This window comes from Rosa chinensis, chromosome 5 (assembly GCF_002994745.2).
Source record: "Rosa chinensis cultivar Old Blush chromosome 5, RchiOBHm-V2, whole genome shotgun sequence".
Lineage (NCBI taxonomy): Eukaryota > Viridiplantae > Streptophyta > Magnoliopsida > Rosales > Rosaceae > Rosa > Rosa chinensis.
Window position 1 is genome coordinate 39,866,895 of NC_037092.1, and position 17,823 is coordinate 39,884,717.

The following is a 17,823-nucleotide window of genomic DNA, read 5'->3' on the forward strand; positions in this document are numbered from 1 at the left end:
AATACTTGAGGTAAATTGTGTTGATGAACATGACAGATACTTAGGGCTGCCATTACATGTGGGTAAATCCAAAACTGCAAACTTTCAGTACATCAAAGAGAAGCTCACCAAAAAGCTACTGAATTGGAAGTCCAAGATCCTAAGCTGTGCAGGTAAAGAAGTCCTTATTAAGGCAGTTGCTCAAACTATGCCATTGTATGCGATGAATTGTTATTTGTTGCCAAAAGGTTTATGTGATGATATTCACCAGTTATGTGCTTCCTTTTTCTGGGGAGACACAGATGCAAAAAGGAAAATTCATTGGCGCAGTTGGGAGAGACTGTGTCTAACCAAACATGAGGGACGTTTGGGTTTTAAAAATATTTTTGCTTATAATCTTGCCATGCTGGCTAAGCAGGGGTGGAGACTTGTATCCAACCCACACTCCTTGGTTGCTAGAGTGTTTAAAGCTCGATAATTTCCCAATTGTTCCTTTTGGGATGCACAACTTGGCGATATGCACCTTCTTTCTCATGGAGGAGTATCCTTGAAGGAAGACCAGTGTTGAAGGCTGGCGTTAAATGGAGAGTGGGAAGTGGGGATCAGATTCATATTTGGGAAGACAGGTGGATCCCAAATTGCTCAAGTTTTCAGATTCCACAGCTGGCTCACTCAACTTCATTCCATAGGGTTGCTGACCTTATTGATTCGCACACTAGAACGTGGATTGCTACATCTGTGTCTACTCTATTTCCACCAGCAGTTACTAATCAGATTCTCTCCATTCCCTTGAGTCGAAGAGTTTTGCCCGATAAGCTTTTTTGGGAGCCAGAAAAACGGGGTTTCTTCACCTTTAAGATCGCTTACTGGATTGCTCGGGAGAAAGTTCTTGGGCATGTTCTTGCTTCTACTTCACAGGGAGATCCTTTTAGGGAGCTTTGGAGATGACTTTGGAAAGCTCAGGTACCTGGAAAGGTGCAGATATGTGCTTGGAGGGCCTGTCAAAATATCCTACCTACCAAAGAGCATTTGCTCACCAAAGGCTACGAGGGGGACATGAATTGTTTACTATGCTATGCAACCATTGAAGACACAACTCACGTCTTTTGTAAGTGTCCTATTGCTAAGGAAATTCTTTTTGCTCCTCCGTATAATTTACAATCTATGGTGTTGCCACACTTAGTTTTCAAGGAATGGATGTTAGAAACTGCACTTCTCCTCAAGCCAAAGATATTTGAAAAGTTGTTGATGGTAATAGGATCTCTCTGGAAAAATCGAAATACTATGTTATGGGAAGATAAGTCACAGTCAGCACTATTGTGCAGCTCCTTCACATGGTTGGAAGAGTTCAAGAAGGCACGAATTGCTTCTGCTGCACAAAAGCAGGTTGTCAAGCATCGATGGCAGCCGACTAATGGAAACAGAATCAAAATGAATGTGAATGGAGCATTCCTATCATCGCTGATGCATGGTGGAGCTGGTGGTGTTGCGAGGAATGCATCTGGCCAATTCATGGCTGCTTTTGCTAACCATCTGCCTCATGTGAACTCGGCTAAGCAAGCGGAGTTATTGGCTATTCAAACCGGTCTAGAGATGACAGTTGGGCTGCAGCTTCCCTTTGTCACAATTGAAACTGATTGCCTTACTGCAGTACAAGCAATCATGCATCCTCAATATGAGTTTTCAGAGTATGCAGGCATCATTGCTGACATCCATGACCTGCAGATGAAGTTCCAGGAAACAAAAATCCATTTTGCCCCCAGAGAGTGCAATCGAGTTGCACACAGACTTGCAAATATTGGTTTTGAATCAGGTCAGAATGAGTCTTGGTTCCAGCAGGCTCCTATTTGTATTACTGATGTACTCCATTATGACTGTAACCATCTGAGTTAGGCTCTCTTCAATAAATTTCTTTCTTTCAAAAAAAATAAGAAGAAGATGATTTAGCATAATTTCATTAATAATTTACTAATCAGATTAACACCACTATGTAACTGTAATGTTAATTAGAGGTTTTGAGATTGGGTTACTCAAAACTTTACGGAGCCATAAATTAGTTTCCTTTTCGGCCTAAAATTGTTATTTTTCAAAAGCAATGCACTAGCAAAAATATTTAAAAGAAAAAATTCAAAACCAAAAGCCCAAGGTAATCGCTATTGAAAGTTTAGCCCATGCTTGAGCCGAGATTCGGGCCAGTCCAGGCGGAGTCTTAAAACCCTGAACCGGGTCGGTTTCAACCCACTCCGTTTAGCCTTTTAGGTTGAAAGGGTTTTAGACCAAACCAAAGCAAAGGCGCCTGAGGTCCTAGTCTTATTCACTCGAGCTCTCTTTCATTGTGTTCGATTCAGAGTTTGTGGGCGAGAGAGACATGGGGAAACTGGGGAAGAAGGCCAGGAAGTTTTCCAAGAAGAATCTTCAGTCTGTCGAGAGAAGAAACCGCAAGTTGAAGTCCACCTTCAAAAAGAGAGGTCCCAAGAGTAAGCTCCTTCTCTCTTTGCTTCTCATAATACTATACAATCTCTAAGTGGGCATAGTTACTCAAAAGCCTTGGTTTTTTTAATGCACAGAGTTGTGGGTTTTGTTCAAAGTTGTGGCTTTAACTAGTAACTGTTGTTCTGGTGTTTCCTTTTTACTGGGAGAGTGTTTGTTTGTTTTATGATTTGGGCTCATGGGAAAATGTTCATTCAATTATTGTAGGAAATGAGCAAGGTAGTGGTGAAGAATTGAAGAAGAAGGACGCGGTAGAGTTGTCTAATGGGAGGTAAGAACATGGGCGTGGTCCCTTTTGATGGTTTTGAAATATACTTTTTCAGTGCCACAGTATATAGACTTTATGATTTCGTAAGCTTCCTTTTTATGTTGATGGAAGATAGAACTTGGGAGGCCGAGTTTTCGAGCAGTAAGTTACATATTGACAGAATTTGAGCAAAAGTACAAAATATTCTCTTGATTCATATTGATACAAATATCTTCGTTATCAACTTGATCATGTAATTTTGGGTTGAAACTAATGGAGCCCGTGTCTCTATAAATCATTGTTGTATGTGACGGATTGCAGACACATTAATTGTTATACCGTTTGAAACTCTAGAACAGTATGTTAAGAATTGCAGACACATTAATTTGATAAGTTGTTCACAGAAACACTGAAGTTGAATACATAGACGACACTCCTCTTGACGCAATATTCCATGAAGATGACAGTGATGCGTTTGGAGATGAATCGGACAGTGATGGGTATCTTTCAGAGGTATTGGAGAATACATATATCTATAAAGGAGTATTAAATTCAGTCACTTGGTTATGCTTTGTATGTTTGGTTGAGTTATTTTTATTGTTTATGATTAGGACTCAAGTGAAATGCATCTTGCTGACCGTGAAATTGAGAATTCTCAAGAAGGTGAGAGCATTAATACTGTTTTTCTCTTTTGATTGTTCCTATGTCAATTTATCTTTGAATCAACCCAATATTTTACATTTTGATCAAATTTGTGCGCAGGCAACCTTGATGGTAGTAGTGGTGCTTTATCTATTCAGAACGAGGAAATTCAATTAGAGCTTGTGAAGAAAACAAAAAAACTAGACAAATTGAAGGAGAAGGTAATGGTTATGATTTTGAAGTAGAGTTTTAGGACATGTTCCATCTAGTTTATCTTTTTTATTTTCCACCTAACCTTTACTAGCTTTATTTTATTCTTTTTTATCGTGTTTGCTTGGAAACATTCCAGGATCCTGAATTTGCCAACTTTTTGGAAAGCTATCATAAGGAGCGCAAACAGTTCAGAAACAAAGATGTAAGTATTATCTCTCATGACAATTAATATCATATTGATAACTAGAAATGTTAGTAGTAAGGGCAAGTCTACCTTATGTTCCACCCTCCTAATTTGACCTCCAGTTTAACTTACGCCTATGGACCTATGCTCACTAATAATCCTATAACATTTATAATCTAATGGTGTAACTATCATGATGAAAATACTCAATTGGATGACCTAGTTTTGCAGTTTCACCTACAAAATGTGAAATCTAATGGTGTATAAGACTAGTGTGGCGAAAGTATCAATTGGTTTTTGTGGGTTTCTAATTATTGTATCTTTGGATATTTGATAGTTGAGTCTATATGATTTAGTACTTTAATTGTTCAGAACGATGACAGATACATGATATGGCAGATGAGGTTCTCTCCACAATAAATGCTCTCTTTCATCACCCTCCCTATAAAAGTTCCCCTTGTTTCAGATGTAGAAGTTAACTTTAGATGCAACTTTCTTCACATATTATGTTTTCCATATTGTGGATTTAATGGTGTTTATTTGTTTGTGAAGAGACTAGGGTGAGTGTATGGGTTGATGATATTCGACTTTTGAGTTTGTAGCAATATAAACTAGAGGTTTCTACTGTTTATTTATAAACCTAATTATGTATGACATGTGGTATGGCTGTCTAATGTTCTGATTCCTTTTTCTTAATGCACTTCTGTGTGACAGTATGCTGATGAGGATGAGATGAGTGATGATAATATGCAGCCAGAGAATGTAGACGGTGTGAATTTTAATTGGGGCAAGCTGCTGACGAGCTCTTCTGTTGATTCCTTGTGTCAACTAGTCACAGAGCAACAAAATGTGTCTGCACTTACTAGTCTATTGAATGGGTACCGGGCTGCATGCCACTATGGAGCAGAATCAACTAGAGTCTTTGATGCCTATTCAGGCCATGGAATTCAGAATAGTGAAACCCTTAGCAAGATATTGATGTTCATGCTTAATGAAGCTGATAACATATTTAGGGGGCTAATGGGCCTACCAAGCTCGGATTCCAAAAAAGAGAAGAGTGTGGATTTGAAGAAGAATACCAAATGGAGTACTTTTAAGCCACTGATAAAGTCATATCTGAGGAGTACCCTTTTTCTCCTGAATCAGGTTGATGACTCTGAGATATTGGCCTTCTCCTTGGCACGGATCAGAGCTTCTATAACCTTTTTTAATGCTTTTCCTTCTTTGCTCCGCAGACTTATCAAGGTATTTTGATAACATAGTAGAAACTTACATTGCTAATTAATATATAAACCATCTTTCTTTAAAAGTAGTAGTGACATCAAATTATTATGTACATAGATGCCTACAGAGTTAGTACCTTAGTATTCATGCATTTGTTTAAGAGTTTTCCATTGACATCAGTACTCACATCCAATTATTCTGTATATAAATGTTTTATACAATTTTCATGCATCTAGATATATACACACTTAGAAAATTCTCTACTTCTCTCCCACACACAGAGGCATGTGCACAGTAAAAGAGACAAGTTATAGTGGGAACTCATGGAATCCTAGAAATTTTGAGTGACCTTAAAGTGCTAGTTACAATCATATTTGTACTGTATGGCTAAATCTTTGTTTTATGTCAATCTCGTGCCATTTCTTGTGCTGTAACTGATGCCCAACACTTTAAAATGAAAATGCAGATTGCCGTTCACTTGTGGGCAACAGGGAGAGGAACTGTATCATCTCTATCCTTTCTCATCATACGAGATGTGGCTTCTGTGTTTCGCTCTGATTACTTCGACACCTGCTTTGTTAAGACATATAAATCGTTCCTTGGTCATTGCCAATTTGTGGAGCCTGGTCTGTTCCAGCACATACAATTTTTAAGAAGTTCCATTATTGATCTATGCTCTGTCGATGTTCAGAAAGCATCTAGCAAAGCATTGGTTTGTATCCAGCAACTTTCTAAGATAATGCAGCAGGGTCTACGGACAAAGAAAAAGGTATGATGTATTACATGTCTTGGCTGCTTGATCCTTAATTCCAGACAGATAAAGCTGTTGCTCTTTCAATTTAGATGTTCGTATGTCTAGCTTATAACATGGTTCTCTCTGTGTAGAGGTGACATTCCCTGAACTTGTGCTTGTTTTTCTATGGGCAGGAAGCAGTCAAGAAGATATGCAGTTGGCAATACACGAGTTGCATTGATCTCTGGGTAATGTTTATATCAGCTAACATACAGGATTATGATCTTCAGCCATCTTTTTTTATGATCATTCAGATTATAAATGGAGTGGCTGTGTTGTTTTCTGGACCAAGATATTTGCCTCTGAGAATCAAATGCATTCAATGGTTGAATCTTCTCTCCTCTTCCAGTGGCATTTTCATTCCTGTTACCTCTTTCGTGTTGGATATCTTAGAATATAAAATTAGCAAGGATGGCGCGAAACCTGGAAAAGCTTTCAACCATTTATCTTCAGTAAAGGTTAGGAATTTAGGAAAAAAAAAGTATATCTTTAATTTGGTTTTGCAATCAATGCTTTCAAATTGTGTTTGGAATATTATTCTCATTAAACTTTTGGCACAGCTTCCAAAGCATTGGTTAAAGTCAAGGAACTTCCAAGAACAGCGTGTTTTATCTCCTATCGAACTGCTTTCAGCGCACTTTGCTCAGTGGAGCCATCATATATCATTTCCAGATCTTGCAACCATTCCACTTATTAGCTTGAAGAAGTTTCATGAGATAACTACTATAGAAAGTTCCAAGCGTGTAGTGAAGCGTTTCATCGACCAGGTACATTTGTCATGGAACAATTTATTGTTTATTTGCAATTTCCTTCCTTGATGCTTAGACATAGCTTCCTCATGTTTTAGCTTCCCCTGGAGTTGAAGATATGCTTGTTGGCCATAGTTCATTAGGACTTTAGGGAAGCCTGTGCAATCCAATATCCCATATTCAAGCCCTCAAAATGAAATAGAGGTTGACTCACTGCCCATATTGCCCAGCACAGTCAACCATCTAGACACATCATAATATCCAAATTGTGTGACAGAAACTTGAACAACATTTACATGTCAAAGAATGTCTGCACTTTATTTTTAATAAACTGCTTGCACTGCCTCCATGGCTGGTAAGGTAGTTAATGGGCTCAGGTATTATCTGTGTTGTGAGAAAAAGAACTCTGATTCTTGGACTGCAGGTGGAGCAAAACATTGAATTTATTCGGAAGAAGAGAGATGAGGCAGCCTTTTCACCAACAGATCAGCAATCTGCAGATTTATTTCTTCAGGTTTGCATTCTTAGTCAACATTTTGGTCTATTGGATGAACGTTACATGTCTTAAACTTTCTGAATGGTTACCATGCAGCTTGAAAAGCAAAATGCCAGCACTCCATTTACACAATATTATAAAAGCATCATGGACAAGGCTGCTTCTAGAAACTTAACTCTGAATGAAAAGGTGTGATATACCGATCTTCTCTTCTTTTCTTTTCCCAATTTTTATACTGGCTATAGCTTCTATGGTACCTTGAATGTTAACTGTGGCTGTAGTTAGTGATTGCATAATGGCATGAAAAGTGTAGCCATGCTATGATACCTTGAATGCTATTTATGGCTTTAGTCCAGCAATAACAAAGACACTGCATGATTTGTATCGCTAATTTATTGGGCATGTAAAGTATCGCTGACTTTGCATGCTTTGTAGTCGAAACTGTATTGATTGTTGCAAGGAGAATGGTATTGATACATATTAGTTTCTGTTCACATGAGACATATATTTAGCAAATTCATCATTTTTAACTCTTTTAACCTTGCTTGTTGCGATACATTGCATGCTTTGTAGTTGAAACTGTATTGATTGTTGCAAGGAGGATGGTATTGATACATACTAGTCTCTGTTCACATTAGACGTATTTAGCAATTCATCATGTTTAACTCTTTTAACCTTGCTCGTTGCAATACATTGCATGCTTTGTAGTTGAAACTGTATTGATTGTTGCAAGGAGAATGGTATTGATACATATTAGTCTCTGTTCACATTAGACGTATTTAGCAAATTCATCATTTTTACCTTTTTAACCTTGCGTGTTACAGTTCTCTAAAGCAAAGGAAATAAAGAAGAAAACACAAAGCAAAATACAAGTGCCTCAAGATAACAGTTTAACCGAGGGAGTTAAAAGCAAACATCCAGAGAAAAGAAAAGGCATTGTTGATCATATCAAAGGTGGAAGAGAAAGAAAGTCGAAGAAAAAAGAAACTATTGAAGGCCAAGTCGTCTGAAGTTTCTGGCCTTTCTCTGAGCAAATTTTGATCCTATTAGTATTAAATTACAGTTTTGGTGCACTCATTTGAGCTTATAGAGATCATACTCCAGAACAGACATGTAATGCCGATGTTCTCTATATCAACTTAGAAATCTAGTCCATTGACCATGGCAAATTCGTTTTGCTTGTAATGTTCAAGAAAATTTGTTGGCATACATTATAAATGCAGAAATATGATGAGAACGCATTTTTGTTGATATTTTATGACTTTCTTTTATATGTATACGATAATGTAAATGTGAATAAAGAAAACATAGTCCAACAAGTTTAGCAACCCTAGAGGTTGGGTAGAGAGAGAATGGCAGCATGGCAGCGGGATTGCCATTCTGTCTACTCTAGTGGTGAGATTTGTTCGTCGTGGGTTTGAGAGGCATAGGGCGGCACCAGGGTCTGGCCATTCCAATATGCAGAGGGTTGTTCGCCGGACGAGTTTTGAGTGCGGCGGCGAATTTTTTTTTGTTTTTGTTTTCGCCGAGGCGGCTGGACTTGTCAGGGAGTTTGACTTTGCTTGGTGTTGCCTGAGATCTTCACTTTGTGTCGATGGGGTTCGATTACGTTGCTCGGAATTTTGGAGTAGTAGTTTGTGTTGGGCTTACTTTGCTCAGGTTCTTTGATCGTTAATGGGCAACTCCGATTGTGGTTTGAACAGTAGTGGACAACTGGATATTGTGCTGGAAGGGCCGAAGCTTAACGGCGGCGGCAATGGCTTGGCAGTAGAAAGCTAGGTCTTCTGCCCATCTTGCTCAAGTTTGGGCTTGGGCTAAAATTTGAGCGGTTTGGCTCTATTCTATGGGCCTGTAAAAGGGGTGCCTTGCCACCCTCATTTATCACTTAGTGATGAGGGTGGACCTGGCCTAAGAGATGGACATTCTTGGACAGTTGGGTCGATATATGGTCTAGGACCAATAATTTTGTGGATCATGCCGCTATGAGAGTTGGTATTTATCTGAAATAAGATTGGCATTTTTTCAAGTGGCTTATGGATAAAGAGGTGCTCATATTTGTTTTCTAGGAAGTGGCTTTCTGTTGGTATCACAATTGCGTGTCTAGCTAATAGGATGCTATTAATGATTTTGCCCTAGAAGACATGAAGTTTTTTTTGTCTGTATAAGTTCGCTTTCACGAGCGTGCTTATATAGACTTACAATTAGTAGCATTGCTTAGATAGAAATATTGAAGTGTATGTAGACTTTGACCTTTTAACAGTAATCTAATGATATTAACTACTGTTTTAAAAGAAAATGTAAATTGTGAAACCAAATTGAGAAAAGTTAGCACAAGTTGAAAAATCTCTCTTTGGAATAAAGATCATTTATGCGAGTGTTTTTTTTTTTTTTGGTTTTTTAAGAAAGTGATTGTTTTAATGATCTGAAAATGGAAAAATAATGCAATGATTGTTCTAGATTCAAAATTAGATGTTAAGTTTCTCTCGTCATATTCTCTCTTTGTAGGTGTTGCATAAAATATTTCATCTCAAATTTTTTATTCTATAAATGGTCAAGACACTATTAACAATTAAAAATGGTTCTTGTTGGTGACGCAAAAATTCCAAAAATGATTTTGACTCACCAATGAATGCGGACGGGAACAAGAGCTGACCTGGAACACTCAAGAAGCTTCCTTGGATGTTGACTCGGAAGTTTGATAGTCAGCTCGAAGAGGAGGGGGGTACTTGCAGAAAACTCTCTGATGCTTAAGTCAGTATGTTTCTTAGCCGCGTCTAGTAAGAAGAATCAGAATGAGATGGTTTACCTGGAGGTCGGGCCTCCTTTATATAGGCGACGACTTACTTGGAGGATAAACCGCCAATATTCCCACTTTATTGGCTGCATTTACTTACATGCTTATGATGATGATTATTGTTGCATTAACAACGTTAATCATGACACATTTACAACGGTAATTCATCATGCATTCCCAGTCATAATTATTGTGCATAGTTACTATCATAGTTAAACCCATAATAATTGCCGATTTCATGATCGATATTTGTCGTTATACTAACTATGGAGTTAATTGTCTTAATTGCAGGTCTAGTAATAGTTGACCACTCCCACAATGCCTTAAATTTTCTCCTTGGGAATTCATCCCAAGAGAACATTTCCAAAGCTCAAATTTTCTCTCTGGGCTCCACATCTTTAAATTTCTCTTTGGATACCCTTCTTTGAATTTCATTTAGCCCTTTCTCGCTTTGAAAGCTTAGATGTGCTCTTATGAGAAGATCCTTGTTCCTTATTCAGAGTTTGCATCTCATCTCGTCGATGACACTAACGCACCCAAATCAAAACTCATATCTGCCTCTGTCTTGCAACTAGTCTAGTGCTGAGTCTTTGCATCCCGGACTCATCTGTTCATGGCATCTCCAGCGGTGCGTCATGCCCCCAGTGACTCGCCAGTCATGCTGGAGCCTATTTTTCGGTCTCGCTTGCACGAGGTGCCTTTGGCGAGCTGCCTAGTTCCCAAGTGTGCCCCCAGTGCATCTCAAGCCAGACGAAGTGCCTGGGGTACCTTGCTGCAAAACGCTCCCTCTTCTCTCTGTTTTTTTTCCTCCTAATTTCCTCGTTTTCTTCTTTTACCACCATTTCTAGGTTCGTGCTTGGACCGCGAAATCTCCACAAATGCTATAAGCGAGAAAGATTCTTGAACGAGGTTTGAGTTCAAAGCTGTGAGGATGGATATAGCGACACCGTGACCGAGTATCGTCAACATATGATACTGACTTTCCTTGGAGATAGAAAAGTCTCTCTTGCTGCACTACGTGGGCCCCGACAGCGACCCACAACTTTGAAGTTTATCAACCTCAAACATTTTATTCTTCCTTTGCTTTTTGTGTTAGGTCTTGTAAATCACTTAATCTCCTCAACATTTCGTTTCTTTGGATATGACTGCTAGTCTTGATGTCCATGACGCTCATCCAGATGACGGCGACGCTAATCCCAATGAAAGCGAAACTAGTCTGGATGACTGCGACATTAGGTTTGACGACGACGACGCTTGTCTCCATGAAGCTTTTCTAGGCACCGCTGACACCCTTCTCGATGACCGCGATGTCGGCCCCGACGTCGGTGACGCCTTTCTCTATGACGGTGACGCAGGCCCTAACGTCGGTGATGCCTTTCTTAATGACCGCAATGCCTTCCTCAATGACTACGACGTTGACTCTGACATCAGTGACACCTTTTACTATGATGGTGATGCCAACCTCGATGTTAGTGATGCCTTTCTTAATGAATGCGATGACTGCCCTGACGTCGGTGACACCCTTCTCAATGACTGCATTGTAGGCCCTGACGTCGGTGATGCTCTTCTCAATAACGGTGACGTCTACCTTGACATCAATGACACGGCCTCAATGACCGTCATCGGTGTTTCCATGGCCCCGACGTTGGTGACGCCCTTCTCTATGACAGTGACGCCTGCCTCGACATCTATGACGCTGACGTCGATGACCGTCTCGAAAGATTGGCACGATAGCTCCCTCGAGGGCCGGCCTCCTCAAGCGTTTACCAACATACATTTTTATATTATCAATCATTTGAGAATTAATCATTGTACGTACTAACCTTGAGTGCTTGGTGCAATTGCTCCCTCAAGAGCCTGCCTCCTTAAAAGTTCACTTTTTGTCTCTTCGAGAGAAACTCACCTCCACGAGCCTTTACTTCCTTGAGAATTTTTCTCTTTGAGGAAAAATTGCCTCCTCGAGAGTTCTTCTCTTTTAGAATTCTTTTACGTGACGTATAATTTACTTCCCTACATTCCTCCTTGTTTTTCTTCTCTGTGCGCGCAGTCGCTCAGGAAGAAAAACAAAACATAAAAACAATGTATTGGAGAATTTGAAACCAAACCGTACAGGACGATCCTCCTTCCGCAGACAACATCTTATTGGCCTTTGAGGATAGACTCCCATGGGATTGCCCCCATGGCTTGAGTGGTTCAGATCCATTATCGATCTCGTAACCTGCGTTGCTTTATCTCCTTGTCCTATTTCTCGTCCAGCGAGGGTGTGGTCCATCATCCCACCCCTGCCTGCAGCGAGGGTGAAGTATACCAGCCCACCCTGCCGCCGGCGAGGGTGCGGTCCTTCAGCCCACCTCGCCGACAAAGGTTAAGTATACCAACCCATCTCGCCGCCGGCGAGGGTGAGGTATGCCAACCCACCCCACCACCGGAGAGGGTGTGGTCCTTCATCCCACCCCCGCTGCCTGTGAGGGTGAGGTCCAGGAGGTCACAAATGTTAAGCAAATAATATTTTAGTCACTCCGGCTACAGGCCTCAATTGTATTTTGACATCAATTGTAAACAAAAATCTCATGAATAATTGCTAAATACTTATCTGAGTTACCTGGGTCAGTGCCTATTTGCTAATTTGAATGGTGGCTTACCGACATCCCTTTAGATTTTAGCTACGAGCCCTCGAGGACCAGCTCGGTTACATTCATCGATCACTTTCTTCAGTGTGCGCTTTCTTGGATTGGCCTGTACTGGTTCCTCCAATTGTTCATCTAATTAGTGTGCCGCATGCCCATCGGCGAGAGGTTTGCCGAAGCCTTCATCGGTGGTGTTGTCGCCGTCCTCGTTTTGTTACCTTGTTGGTTTGGAAGGTGCCACTGCTGGCCTCGTTGCTGCCTCAGTCTTTGCATGTCGTCATTTAGAGGCAAGTTTGAATCTTAGATTAGGTATAGGACTAGTCTGTTTGGGGATTGATTTCATCACTGCCAGTCCTCAGTGACAGAAATAGGATTCCTTGAGGCGCAGCTCCCGCCATCACTTTTTTAGGGAAAAGTGTTTCCTAGACTGCTCCACTTGTTGGTGACGAAAAATTCTAAAGAGGATTTTGACTCACCAATGAATGCTGATTGGAGCAAGAGTTGACCAGGAACACTCGAGAAGTTTTGATTCCTTAGAGCGTTAACTCGGAAGTTTGACTGTTGGCTTGAAGAGGAGGGGGGATATATATAGAAAATCCTCTGATGCCTAAGTCAGTATGTTTCTTAGTCGCGTCCAGTAAGAAGAATCGGCATGAGATGGTTTACCTGGACGTCGGGCCTCCTTTATATAGGCGACGACTTATTTAGGGGACAAGCCGCCATTATTCCCGCTTTAATGGCTGCATTACTTACATACTTATGATGATGATTATTGATGTATTAACAACGGTTAGTCACGACACATTTACGATGGTCATTCATCACGCATTAGCAATCGTAATTATTGTGTGTAGTTACTATCGTAGTTAAAGCTGTAATAATCACCGATTTCATAACCGATGTTTATCATCATACTAACTATAGAGTCAATTGCCTTAATTGTGGGTCTAGTAGTAGTGGATCACTCCCACAGTTCTTAATGACTATACGTCTATCTAAGAAAAACAAAAAGTAGACTAGATGAAACATGAGTTTTACTTGGCCACTGAACCCCATAATAATGTAGGATTAGAAACAACATACCTACAAAAGTTCTCTTGGCTTAAGTTTGCAGCAGGTTCAATTCCTAACACTGGAATAGTATTTTATATCTTGATTCACATCAAACTCCAATATAAAAAATACTTTCAAATTTTGGGCCTTTGGCAGTTTGGTGCACTTTCTACTCCAAACAAAAAAAAGTGTCAACAATATTCTCATCCAAACTATATACAAAGATCATCACATTGTATTCCATTCATTTTGCAACAACTCAACCAAACAAAATTACAATTTTATCAAACTAATGAGTAATTTTGTTAGACATTGGTATTCTACTCATAAAACCGTACATTTATTAGATACAATTGAATGACTAAATGATATTTGTTCAAGTAAAACCCTAATTTGTGTTTAGCCCAAACTCTAGGTTACTTAACCTAGTGGTAATAGGGTTACATTAGAAGGATCTAAATTCCTATTCAATGTACGATTACTTTTCTTGTATGATTGAGATTCTATGCATTGTAATCCTCTATATAAAGAGGACCCTATTATTAATGAGAACACATAGCGATTTTCTCTCAATTTCTTATTCCCTAAAACACGTTATCAACACGAAGCCCTAACCCTGAAAACCCTAATTTTGTAACCTTCAAAATCCTGCAACCACCGCCCCACATATCGAAGCCCTAGTCCCAAGGAGCCCAGAACCGACGGTTAAACCACCGGAACAGGCCGAAAAACCCCTGAACCTGCCGTCGGAAAAATCGGACCGGCCCTTACCTTATGCCTGCCCCTACAAGCCCTGCCGAGTAGCTGCCAAGCTCTGTGCCTGCATCTGCCGAGACCTGCTGATAGCCCTTACAAGCCTTCTGCCGAGACACCTGCCGAGCCCTGCGCACCCCTATGCCTGCCCTTGTCGACATCTGCCGAAAGCTTCGCATAGCCCCTGCCGAGCACCTGCCGAGACTTGCGCACCCCTGTGCCTACATCTGCCGACAGCTGCCTAGCACCTGCCGAGCATCTGCCTGCCAGCCCTACACGGCCTCCGCACATCCCTGCACAGCCCCTGCCTAGCTCTGGCCACCACCACCGGCCACCAGTTTCAGGCCACTTTTCCGGCGACCTCCGGCAACCTTTTTCCGGCCACCTCCGTCATTTTTTCCGGTCAAGAATTCTGGCATCTTTTTAAGGTAAATTTTTCTAAAAGTTCCCGTTTTTGAAGTTTTTCATTCTTTTTCTTCTTTTCTCGAGGACTTCCAACATCCCTTGTTCTACCCCCCTTTCTTCTTAATAGGGGAGACCAATAGCTGAACTGTGGGCATTCGTGCTCACTCCAAGTTTGGAGCTTGTAGAGTCCTCCAAACTTAGAGTTTATTGAGAAGAAAAACGATCGACCACATACATCATTGTTTCGATCTAATCCAAAACCCCTCTTGGAATCGGATTTTCTTGGAAGCGACTACGCTCAGAAAATCCCTAATTTCTTGGAAGCGACTACGCTCAGAAATTTAATAGTTTTTCGTGGTAGCCTTTTTCGCTCCGAAATTAACCCTACTTTCTTGTTTTCAGGATGAGTAACCTGAACAAGTTAAGCTCGCTCCACTAGAGACAACAGGCGCAGGATACCACAAGTGGGTTCGCGATGTGCGCCTGCATCTTAAGGCTTATGGGATCCTGAGTACGATCCAAGAGCCAAGTCAGGACGTGCTTACTCCTCAACAAGCTGCTGCTTTTGAAGCAAATAGAGCTACGAGAGAGGCGAATGAAGCTAAAGCCATCATTCTCATGACAAGGCACATGAATGACGAGCTCCAAAATGAGTACCTCAATGAGGAAGACCCAAGAAAACTATGGGTAGAACTCGAGCAGTGTTTTGGCAACGTCCGTGATTCCCTGCTTCCAGACTTAGAAGTGAGATGGCATAGCCTCCGCTTCTGTGATTTCAAGTCTGTACTTGACTACAATTCAGAAGCACTTCGTATCAAGTCTTTGATGGAATTCTGTGGACAGAAAATCACTGATACGATGTTGATCGAGAAGACTCTCTCCACCTTCCCCATCTCTGCATTGATGGTAGCCAAAAACTATCGGATTGATGTCAATGCTAGATGCATCACAAGATTTCATGAGCTAATTGGTCCCATGAACGTAGCTGAAAAGCACGACAACATACTTGTGAAGAGTTATAACTCTAGACCCGTGGGAACCAAGTCAATTTCGGAGTCTAATTCGCGCCTCCAAAGGAGGACGCAAGGAGCGAAACCCTTAGAATATGGATAATTATGGACGTTCTGGTCCATATTCTCGCCCCAAAGAGGAAGGAAACCACCAAGATAGGCGTACATGGAACTGTGGAGGAAAACGTGTGAAGAGAGAGAGAGGCCAAGCCTCCGGTTATGGTGGTGATGCCACCAAAGGCAATAACCGTCCTCAAAGCGCCTCGATCAAGGGAACCTGACCATAATGATGCTTGTCTCAGATGTGGACTACCTGGACATTGGGCAAGGGCGTGTAAAGCATCCTAGAATGTTGCAAATGCATACAAGATGTATCATGAAGCAAGGGAGGCAAATTACATGGAACAAGAAGATCAAGATGGTGATCTCGATCTAAGGGTGGAAGACTACAAGGATCAAGACCCAGAAACTGGCGATTTTGATTAAGTCTTTTTATTTTCCAAGAGATGTAGACAATTGCCATATTATTTTTGTAGTAGATGCCAATGGTATTAGTCTTTCTTTAAAGTAGGCGTACTCAATGTAAGTGTGATGTCTAGGAAGGTTTTGAGATAAGTGGTACTTAAGTGAGCCTTGCCCCACCGACATCTCTCTACTCACCTGGTCACATTTGCATTAGAATTACCGAAAGGAATTAGACGACTACCATTGTTTTGCATTAGCTAGTTTATTAGATTAGATTTTCTTTGGTCAAAGAAACGATGATGTAATTCTGTTTGGCTTATTAATAAAAGTTGAGTTCTTTTCTTTATGACTCCTTTTTAATTCTGAGATTTTCTTTTTCAAGGAATGGATGAACTACAATGTCTTGCGGATAGTGCGACTACGCACACCATTCTACGACATAGGCAATTATTCTTAGAGATGTTGCCTACATATTCCTCTATGACTATGATGGCTGGGCCATCAGGTTTAGTTCAAGGACACGGAATGGCCCAATTCTTGTTGCCAAATGGCACCTTGATTAAAGTCACTGAAGCTCTCTACGCTCCTAAGGCAAATCGAACCTTATTGAGCTTCAAAGATATAAGAGCCAACGGATTCCATGCGGAAACGCATACTGAGAACGGAAAAGAGTTCCTTTGCATTACCTCTAATGATTGCGGATGGAAGCGCATCTTAGAGAAGCTTATGTGTCAATCTAGAGGAATTTATGTCACTACAATTCGACCAATTGAATCCAACAATGTGATAAGAGAAGATCTCTTGGATTTTGACACATATTGGCTTTGACATGACCGACTAGGACACCCTAGTCGTGATATGATGCTCCGTATACTAAAGACTTCACACGGACATCCATTCTTCAGAGTGAGAAGAAGCAAGAATCGAAAATTGATTCCTGGACTTAGTAAGACCGCAACAATTGTAGCATCTGGCGCTGCAGCCATCTTGGGGCGCCATAGGGCCGCCCAAGTCCCATGTGATGATGCCATCAATGGCGCTAACCATGAGCATGCCACCGTGGATGTTCCTCCCAATGGCCATGACGCCATAAACAACAATTCCCATGGCTACACCGCCATAGGGGGAGATGTAGTCACACATTTTGCTTCTAATAGCACTACAGACGCTCAGGCCCAACCAAAATCCTCATTGGTTGCTTCTAAAGGCCCTCGCTCATTTTGCAAAGCCTGTTCCTTCGGGATATTAGGACCGAGACCGTCTTACGCAAAGGATCCCAAAATACTCATTACGTTCTTACAGAGAATCCAAGGGGATATCTGTGGACCAATTCAACCATCATGCGAACCTTTTAAATACTTTATGGTATTGGTTGATGCGTCGACACGCTGGTCACATGTCGCGTTGTTGTCCATTCAAAATGCTGCTTATGCTAAACTCCTCGCCCAGATTATCCGTCTACGGGCTCACTACCCTGACCATCCTATTAAGTTAATTCGACTTGATAATGCTGGGGAGTTTACATAGAAAACATTCGATGACTATTACATGTCACTAGGCCTGGCAATTCAGCCCATGACCCGTTAACCGCCCATTAACCGCCCGCTAAAAACCCATTTATCTCCGCCCGATAACTTAACGTGTTAATGGGCTGCCAACCCGTTAACAACCCGTTAGTTAACGGGCGGAAACGGGTTGC

The 17,823-nt window shown here is 41.1% G+C and overlaps 2 protein-coding genes across 2 annotated transcripts; both read left to right on the top strand.

The window, feature by feature from the left end:
- Positions 1 to 1,143: 1,143 nt before the first annotated feature.
- Positions 1,144 to 1,872, top strand: LOC112203805. Its single transcript, XM_024344723.1, has one exon. The coding sequence runs from the start codon at positions 1,144 to 1,146 to the stop codon at positions 1,870 to 1,872; it is 729 nt and encodes a 242-aa protein (XP_024200491.1).
- Positions 1,873 to 2,253: 381 nt separating this feature from the next.
- Positions 2,254 to 8,270, top strand: LOC112168093 (nucleolar complex protein 2 homolog). Its single transcript, XM_024305216.2, has 13 exons — positions 2,254 to 2,456; positions 2,677 to 2,740; positions 3,121 to 3,229; positions 3,328 to 3,379; positions 3,479 to 3,579; positions 3,708 to 3,773; positions 4,470 to 5,000; positions 5,446 to 5,748; positions 5,907 to 6,230; positions 6,333 to 6,539; positions 6,946 to 7,035; positions 7,114 to 7,206; positions 7,842 to 8,270. Exons 1-13 carry the CDS (start codon positions 2,348 to 2,350, stop codon positions 8,025 to 8,027), a joined length of 2,235 nt encoding a protein of 744 aa, XP_024160984.1. The 5' UTR covers positions 2,254 to 2,347; the 3' UTR covers positions 8,028 to 8,270.
- Positions 8,271 to 17,823: the final 9,553 nt, after the last annotated feature.